Source organism: Musa acuminata, chromosome BXJ1-7, assembly GCF_036884655.1.
Source record: "Musa acuminata AAA Group cultivar baxijiao chromosome BXJ1-7, Cavendish_Baxijiao_AAA, whole genome shotgun sequence".
In the NCBI taxonomy this organism is placed as follows: Eukaryota; Viridiplantae; Streptophyta; class Magnoliopsida; order Zingiberales; family Musaceae; genus Musa; species Musa acuminata.
This window is the reverse complement of record NC_088333.1, coordinates 29,016,826-29,026,338: the sequence shown is the minus strand read 5'-3', so window position 1 is coordinate 29,026,338 and position 9,513 is coordinate 29,016,826. Positions and strand designations below refer to the sequence as shown.

At 38.9% G+C, this 9,513-nt stretch overlaps 1 protein-coding gene across 1 annotated transcript; it reads left to right on the top strand.

The window, feature by feature from the left end:
- The first annotated feature begins 1,044 nt into the window (after positions 1-1,044).
- LOC135679013 (serine/threonine-protein kinase STN7, chloroplastic-like) lies at positions 1,045-6,740 on the top strand. The gene is made up of 10 exons (XM_065192348.1): positions 1,045-1,607; positions 1,687-1,776; positions 1,981-2,100; positions 2,199-2,303; positions 3,046-3,214; positions 3,313-3,406; positions 5,220-5,313; positions 5,420-5,476; positions 5,699-6,112; positions 6,405-6,740. Exons 1-10 carry the CDS (start codon positions 1,212-1,214, stop codon positions 6,561-6,563), a joined length of 1,698 nt encoding a protein of 565 aa, XP_065048420.1. The 5' UTR covers positions 1,045-1,211; the 3' UTR covers positions 6,564-6,740.
- The last annotated feature ends 2,773 nt before the right edge of the window (positions 6,741-9,513 follow it).

Genomic DNA, 9,513 nt, shown 5'->3' with positions numbered 1-9,513 from the left:
GAGTTTTGGTTGATCCCTCACTGTACATATGCATAGAGATGGCAAATCTGTAGCGTAGGATGATGACCTTGGTCTTGTTTCTTCTTCCCGAGATGTCCTCCTTTTTTTTCTTGCCCTGGGCGCTGGCGCGCAATCAAATTGTCTCTAACTTCCGTCAAGGGATCTCAGGAAGGAATTAATGCACCTGTTGTTCAATTCGCATATGTTCGATCACTTTTTCTTCTTGGATTGTTTGAAACAATGAGCTCCTTCAAACATGTTTGTGAGCACAATCCATTGACTTGGCTTCCTGTGATTGAATCTGGATGGAATGGAAATAATGGCTTGTGAGATACATATTCATTTTGTCATTGTGTTGGTGTGAAACTTTTAGTTAGAGCATCACAAAATAGCTCGCACTCACATGGTTGGACAAAAACAAGCCTGAGTTGGCTATCAGATTTCATTTTCTGTGGCTGTTCTTCCCATTTTATAGTATGATGACGTCAAGTTCCACATGGTGGTTTCCTTCCTAAGCCAATTACAAACATAATGTATAGCCTTATCGCTATAAGGAAATATATTATTTCTAACACAAACCTTAATTAATCAAGACTAAAGGAGTAATTTTAATGTTGCTAATGTATCTCCCTAAATCAAAGCAATGATAACAAGATTTATTACTAATAAGTTGTCATCAATCTTCTATACTGCTAAATTTAGCTCCTCTATGCCTAAGGAATATCGATATCTATTGAAGTACCAAAATTGCCCTAATATTGTTTGCTAGTTGACTTGCCATGTGTTGAGATATAGTCTGCCAGTGATGCTGGATTTGGTTCATCCGAGAAGTGTTGTAGATATTATGATACATCCCTTTCAGAAATTAAAAGCTAGAATAAATCTCAAAGCAATGACATCCACAAGCTCTCTCACAAGGAACTCTCCCTTGTCGACCTGTAACTCCTACAGTCCTTCTCAACCACAAGCCATACTCCTCTCACTACTTCCATTGCTTGCCTTCCCACCAATTTTGGCCTACTTGTGGCCAATGGATGATCACATATTTATAAGTCAATAAATAAATAAATAAATAAATAAATAATCACACATGTATGATATACATGATTAATAATTATTTTTTTTTGTCAAAATAAAAATAAAAATCAATCCTTCCTCGGTTACGCTACCTTCTTAACGTTCGCATGACCCCCACAGAACCATAAGAAAGAATGGCCACCGCCGGCCCACTCCGCCTCGGCCTCGACCTTTCCTCCTCCTTTCTCTCTGCCCATAGGCGCCTCGGCCACAGCGGCCCGCCGAGGCAGCCTTCGCCTGTGTTGCCGGCCGGCCGGAGGGCGGCGTCGCCGGCGAGGGCGGTGGCGCATCTGCATGACCTCTTCGTCGGGGTGGGGGTGGGGCTCCCCTGCACCGTTATGGAGTGCGGCGACATCATCTACCGCAGTACCCTTCCCCGCTCCACCGGCCTCACCCTCACCGCCCCCGGCGTCGCCCTCGCCCTCGCCGCCGTCTCTTACCTCTGGGCCACCCCCGGCGTCGCCCCCGGCTTCTTTGACATGTTCGTCCTCGCCTTCGTCGAGCGCATCTTTCGCCCCACCTTCCGCAAGGTCGCGCCTTTTCTTTCCGCAAGACCTCCACCTCCGAATTCTGATGCCAAGGGTCACTTCACTTGGTTCTGTTCTGCAGGATGATTTCGTTCTCGGAAAGAAGCTTGGCGAAGGCGCCTTTGGCGTCGTCTATAAGGTCTCCTTGGCGAAGCCCAAGCACTCGATCAAGGTGTGCTCCCCTTCTTTTCCTCTGATCAAATTATGTTTTTTGGAATCCGCGACGCATTCAGTGTTGATTGGAATCTCGATTTGTTACTCTGGCTATAAAGATATCAGAATAAATAAAGTGCGTACAATTGAGTTATGGTCGTGGTCGGCCTAACTTTTGTTGTTGGGATATTGTCTTAATCCTTGTTTTTTTGGTTGTAAAAAGGAAGGTGATTTGGTGTTAAAAAAGGCCACCGAGTATGGAGCAGTGGAGATATGGATGAATGAGCGCGCGCGGCGGGCCTGCACGAGTAGTTGTGCAGATTTCCTGTACGGCTTTCTTGAGGTGTTATGCTGTGACTCTGTCGATGATCATGTTTTTTTACTTTAGATAAGGTTGTCAAAGATTGATTGTTGTGACAATTGCTGTATGTTTCTTCTCAGAGCAAATCCAAAGGGAGAGGAGGAGGCGAATACTGGCTGATTTGGCGTTTTGAGGGTGAAGATACGCTTGCGGATCTCATTCAAAGCAAAGAGTTTCCTTATAATGTCAGTCCCACTTTAAAACTATTGCTTTCTATTTCCTTTCCTTTGTTTTAAACACATGTTCTGGTGACCCTGGCCAATTAAAGAAGAGAAATTTAGGTTTCCATGGGATCCTAACTGTGCTATGATGTGTGTTCTTTAGGGGTTGCCTGTGGTTAAAGCAACGCTTTTATAAAAATTGGTAAACTTAGCAGAAGGTAGATGGATATTGCTTAGATCAATAAGTATTGAAACTTAATTTCTGGGAATAAAATTTCAAGTAGCTTTAGAGCAATCTGCCCTTTCTTTCATCTCCTACTACTAGTAATGACCATTCGGTCAACAACTTTAGGATTCGTATATGTCAAGGAAACAATGCTATAATAAATTAATAAATGTGACCAAACTAATACAGTCGAGACTTGAAAATTGTTAGACTGTTCAAAGTACTCTAGCTGAAATTTTCTTGAATTTCAAGATCTGGATCGCTTGAGCTCCTTTGCATTGTCAACTTAAGAAACAAAAGATTGAATCATCTACAGACTATTATTAAATATCATAAAGCAGTAATGCGACTACTAGATTGGTTTTGGCTTATACTGCTCCTAGCACCTGTTTCTGAAGTTGTTTGCTTAGTCATTGTTAACTTATTTTATTTGAAGGGTTTCTGAAGTTGGCATAGTTTGTTCGTAGCTGATTTTTCTTTACAACTTCTGTCATGTGCCTTGATATGTACCAGCTGTTCTTTTAATGTAAATGGCTTTAGGTAGAGGCTAAGATTCTTGGAGAAGTTCAAGATTTGCCCAAAGGGTTAGAAAGAGAGAACAAAATCATTCAAACAATCATGAGGCAACTTTTATTTGCTTTAGATGGACTTCATTCAACTGGGATTGTCCACAGAGATATTAAGCCTCAAAATGTGATTTTCTCTGAAGGTAGAAATTGTCGCGACTCATGATATAGATGTGTAAATTTGAGAAATTATGTTGTCTGATATCAACATGATGGTATCCGATCAATTGTGTTTTTGCAGGGGCTCGTACCTTCAAAATCATTGATCTAGGAGCTGCAGCAGATCTGCGAGTAGGCATAAATTACATCCCTAAGGAATTTCTTTTGGACCCACGGTACCTGCAGTTCTTTCCACCATGCATATCAAATATGTGAATCAATGTTAATTTTTTTTTTGTATATTATGGCTTTATCTTATATTTTTTAATGTTAAACTCTTGGCTTCAGAAAACTTTCTCTTGGTACTAAATTAAAGTTGATGAGTATATAATTCTTATTAATTAGCTAGTAACTTAACGATGAAATATCACCTAGAATATGACTTGACATTCTGTAAGTTTATCCATAAAAACTGCAAATGGTTAAGACTGAAGAGTGGCTCCTGAACTTTCTAAGAAAGAGGTCATCCATCATACTAGTTTCCCATGAACTTTAATGCATCTGTATGAGTCCTTTTTTAAAGAGTAGTTTCAGCTAATTTTGTGTAGTCTTATGGAGTTTTATAAACTAGCTTGGATTCGTAGTTAGATTAGAGCACTAATATCTTTTTACGTAGACATTCTTGTAAGTCCTAAAGATTATGTTTGGACTCTCGTTTTCTCTCCTCTCTTATGCTACATAAAGTAGATTAGGAGTAATTTCAATTTATATTATTTGGATGCTTAATCGCGTACTCAATTTGAGAAGCATGCATTAGAGATCATACTTTTAACATTATACCTGTATAGATGCCAACCGCTCATATAATATAGGCACTATAGGGCACCAAGGTCCTTTATCGCTCGAGGCGCTAGGCATCTTGCCTGAGTATAGCAAGAACATCAATAAAAAATTATAAGGACAAAAATAATCATTAAAGCAAGAACGTCAATCGAAATATTGGTTTTATATCACTACAAGTGTAACATAAATATTACCAAACACCAAATTACAGAAGCCTAACCAGATATCTGTAGGGCACTCAATCAAAAAATAATTATTAAAGTATCAAACTAATTCATGATCAAGGTTCATCTATGTTCTTATCTTCTCCACCACTTATTTATATCCCTCAATCGATTCTGTTTCATATAATTAATTTCCTCTTCTTCTGCATTTACTATCCTTAAACTTGATGTTTTAGCACTTATTACTCGTCTTACTTGTTGTTCAGTTGATTTCATTGTTTCTTTAATTAACAAGTATCCTTGTTCCATCATCCTATTTAAAATTGTGATCACCAGAGACCTAATACGGGCATTATTTTCCAACCAACCGTTTATTTGTATCATCAATATGATTTGGAGATATAAGACCAATATTATTCCACAACTAATGATGTTATTATACTTTATACCATTGATTATGTAATCTTTGAAATTCCAGTCGGTTTTTTCTTTTTATTAATTTTTTAAAAACGAATTTAAGTTATAATAAATATATATGGAACAAAAGGACAAGGAGAAGGTCATGTGCAAGTGGCTAGGGTCTAGAAGATCGGGCGAGATTCCTGGCAAGTGCTTGGCCATCCATGCCTCAGCTGAGGTGCACACTTTGGTGGTGCTTAATTGAAGGTGCCTCACCTAGCACCTCTCAAGGTGCTTCCTCACCTGAGCGCCCAAGCTCATCTTGACAGCACTGATTTTCACTAATTACATGGTCGCCAGTTTACCTTCTGACCATTTTTTCTTTTACCAATTGATCATGATCACATTGTTTTTGAAAGTTTTCCAACTCAGCATTTCATCTTCTTGAACCTAGGTATGGTCTCTAATTTGAAGATTGAACATAAGAGAGGCTGTGTATTTGAGATGAAATCTTGAGTTTATACTTATAAAGCTTATCTGGTCACTAAATCTTCCATTTCTTTTTCTTGCTATAATTTCAACTCGTTACTTATGACGTGTACTTCTTCTCAAGCTCTAATGCTTACCTGCCTACATCTTGCAGGTATGCTGCTCCTGAGCAGTATATTATGAGTACACAAACACCATCTGCACCCTCAGCACCAGTAGCTACAGCATTATCTCCAGTCTTGTGGCAGGTGTTTTTGGTTCATCAAGCTGCAAAAATTTATTCTTTATTCTGTTATAAAATTATTTTACTAGAAGGTTAAAGTTTATCTGTTATGGTGTTTTTCTTTTTTACAGTTGAATTTGCCTGACAGATTTGACATTTACAGTGTGGGCCTTATATTCCTGCAAATGGTAAGTACTCTAGTCAGACAAAATAATGGTTGCTGCCATGTTCTATTGTTTGGTTCAGATTCTTTTTTCATCTCAGAATCCCATTCTTTGGTCCTCTTTGATCATCATTGTAGATCTAACTAGAAGACAGAATATTATCTTTGTTGTTTTTTGTTAAAAAGCATTTTCTAAATCAAATTAAAATATTGTGACTAACTTGCTCTCACGTTTTTTCTTTTCCAGGTATTTCCATCCCTACGAACTGACAGCAGTCTTATACAATTCAACCGTCAGCTGAAGAGGTGTGGCTATGACTTGAATGCTTGGAGAAATCTAGTGGAACCTCGTGCCGGCCTAGATCTCCGTAAAGGCTTTGAACTGTTAGATTTAGATGGGGGTATCGGCTGGGAGCTCCTCACATCCATGGTCCGTTACAAAGCACGACAAAGAACAAGTGCAAAGGCTGCCTTAGCTCATCCATACTTCAACCGTGAAGGTCTTCTTGGGCTGTCCCTAATGCAAAACTTGAGGCTTCAACAGTACCGTGCAACACAAAAGGATTACAGTGAAGCTGCCAATTGGGTCATTAAGCTTATGGCCAAGTCTGGGACAGCATCAGAAGGAGGCTTCACTGAAGCACAACTTCAGGAACTGAGAGTAAGTACAGTAATTATAATATTTAATTGAACACTATACAACATAAGCTAATAATGGCATTCCATGTTTGCAATATATAACTTTTGGAGGTTAATTGAGTTATGAGGGAAAAGCTAGCACTAAGTTCAACTTGTCTATCTCAATGCATACTAATTAATCAATACTTTTCAACTAAATCACAGGACACAAATGGCTTAATAAACTGGTACTATATGAATGGTGTGTAACTAATACTTTTTCAACTCAAATTGACATAGTATTTATTTAGAGTGAACTACAATTAAATTTACAGGAAAGGGAGCCAAAGAAGGGTAGTCCTCAGCGCAATGTACTTGCATCCATTCTTCGTGTGCAAAGGAAGATCATAAAAACTCTCAATGAGAGCATGGATGAGCTGAACAGACGAAGGAAAAGTCTGTGGTGGAGCCGCTGGATTCCCAGAGAGGAGTAAGTAGAAGCAAAAGCTATCCTGTAAATCTTGTGAAGTAGTATCGTTGTTGTCTAATGTTTTTGCAAAAGAGATACATGTAAATATATGTTGTCACTACTGAGCATATGATGACAAGTTCACCTTCATTTGAAAGTTATGTAGTTGGCATGCTTGACAATATAAATTGAGGTTTATACTTGGATCTTCTTCATGAAACCTGGAAGCAATTTGTAATTTGATGATCGTGTTTATTTCCATGATGATATGTTTTGTAACTTTGTTTGTGCCTACCTAACACTTATAATCTCTCCCACCTAATCCTTCTTGGTTTGTTAATGTTGTTAGGGGTGCAAATCAGTCAGCATTTTGACAATAAAATAATAATGGGCAAATTACTTCAGAATCCCAGCCTGGTTTGTATCAATCAATAAATGATACATTTACATGTATCTTTTTTTTTTTTAAATTTACATCACTTCTTCTCCTCATCTTCCTCTTCTATTCTACCTCTTTATCTTCTTTCTTGTCTCCTCATTCTCCCCTGTATTCTTCCTCTTTTTATATGTTCTGTGCAGTACTGAACTATACTGACACATTGGTGTTACTTTGGTCTGGGCATTACTGATATCCAATTTAAATCAAATTTTAAATATAAAGTAATGTATTCTAAAGATAAAAATATATTTTAAATATCTTAAGTTACTTTTATCTTGCAGATAAATAGGACAAAGTAACATTACTGACATATTTTGAAGTTTGGGTTTTGGGTAGTTTTGGTTACATTATCACTGATGGGAATGCTTTGGACTATGTCAGTTGTGTTGTCATTAGAAAGAGTACTTCAGGTAGTGTTGATCGTGTTAATCAAAGGGAGTGCTTCAAGCCGTGTCAATCAGGTAGTGTTGATCGTGTTAATCAAAGGGAGTGCTTCAAGCCGTGTCAATCATGTTATCATCAAACGAAGTACTTTGAATTGTATAGTGTTGATCGTGTTAATCAAAGGGAGTGCTTCAAGCCGTGTCAATCATATTATCATCAAACGAAGTACTTTGAATTGTATCGATCGCTTTGTTGTCAAAAATAGTGCTTTTGTACCATGTCGGTCAAGGTTACATTTTGGGTCATGTTGGCCGAATTGTTAGACTTGATGTTGGACTTAGGGTTTGAGGTGGCATCCAACTAGAAAATGTAGTTCTCTTTGTGCATCTTGTCCACTCATGTGAGATGTCATTGTTGCTTGATTCGACATGTCGTTTGATTCGACATGTCGTTTGATTCGAAATGTCGTTTTGACAGTTGTATTATATTTGCCTAGATTTGATTATTGACATCCCACAATGATGGCACGATAACTTTCTTACATAGCCTCTCCATGGGCTTCCATGTGTCGGGTATCATAGTCGAACGATTGCTTGGGATAGCCCAATGATCGTCTTTAACTGCTATAAATAGTGGGTTGATCTCATTTGCTACCCAACACCTTTAATTGATTCAAATTACACTTAGGCTTTTCCGAGACTTTAACTTTCAAACTAAGGTTTGAATGCCTTCAAACTCTTCTTCCTCTTCTTGTGGTTAGGACTCATATGGGTTGCCGATTCTATCACCACCCTCGGTGTTGATGAGAAAAACTTCTCCTTTAAAGGGCCCAAAGTGGCTATTTTGAGGAGGCTACTCTCTCACAGGTGAATCGCTCAAGCAATAGAACCCCACTACCCTTGATGGGTTCATTCGACTTTGACTCGATAGTTTTTGCCTCCAACTTGAAACATATCCAAGAGACTTTTCGCATTCCAACCAAGTTCAAGCTTATTGTTACTTAGCTTGATAATTGACCCTACGAGTCATGTTATTATTTTTGCACATGCACTAAAGCACTAGAGGTAAATCATCGATTCTCCCTCTACTCTTTTTTTTATCAAGTCTTTCTAATATTGGAAGTTCTCGTCTACCCAGATGAAATCAAATTCTTGGAGCTATCTTGCGACTTTTGTCGGGAAATGTCAAAGGCTCTACATTGTCCCAGACCCTATTGCTTGCTTATTATAATATACTCTTTAGCGGTTTGGCATACTTCCTTTATGTCCATTATAGCTACAAATTTAAGGAGGCTTTGACCTCTAATAAAGGTTCGCAAAGCAGATTTTTTTTCTTTTAATTTCTTTAAGATGGGGTGGCCAATCAAATACTCAGAATTAAAGCAAGCTTTCGATGCCCTTTCATGCACTAAAGGGTAAGGTTTATATAGGCACCAATCATTTTGAAATTGGAGCTCAAAAGTGTCCATTCCCAGATTTCTAGGGTCCTGGTGGTACCACCGTCATAACTGGGCAGTACTATCGCTTGTCATCTGTCACTGAGTAGTACTACTGCTCAGTCTGGGTGGTCCTACTGTCCAGAACTCCTGGGAGACCGAGTCTCCTGGGCGGTGCCACCGTCGGCCAAGAATTATAGGTCTGAATGAGCTGTTCCATTTGGCCCAATTTGGGTCTATTAAGGGCCCAGTTGGCCCTTGATTAAGTTAGTGAGACCACCTCCCAATCCTAACTTAATCTACCTATTAACTATGACAATTAAGACATCATTACTATAATTCGTGTTCTGGTGCGTCAATCACTTCTTCCGGTGAGCTTCCGACGAACTTCCGGCGAACATCCGACGAACCCTCGGCGATGCTCCGACAGACTCCCGGCAAGCTCCTAGACTTCGCGACGATCTTCTTGGCGAGTTCTGACGAGCTTCTTTGACAAGCTCCTGGACTTCTCGGATTGTTCCCGTAGAACTTCCAACGAACTCTCGAACTCCCAATGTAATCTTGGTCTTGAATCTGGCTCAACACTTGCTGCATGTCTTACTTCCATCGTAGCTAATCCTGTACACTTATCTCAATATATAGATTAGATAAACAAATGATAATTGACTTCATCATCAAAATTTGAGATTTAACATTCTTTGCTTCTCTTGAGATGTG

Coding starts and splice junctions, on each gene's coding strand:
- LOC135679013 (XM_065192348.1), top strand. CDS start 1,212: ATGGCCACCGCCGGCCCACTCCGCCTCGGCCTCGACCTTTCCTCCTCC. Junction 2,304..3,045: donor GCAAAGAGTTTCCTTATAAT/GTCAGTCCCACT, acceptor AAATGGCTTTAG/GTAGAGGCTAAGATTCTTGG. Junction 6,113..6,404: donor CACAACTTCAGGAACTGAGA/GTAAGTACAGTA, acceptor TTAAATTTACAG/GAAAGGGAGCCAAAGAAGGG.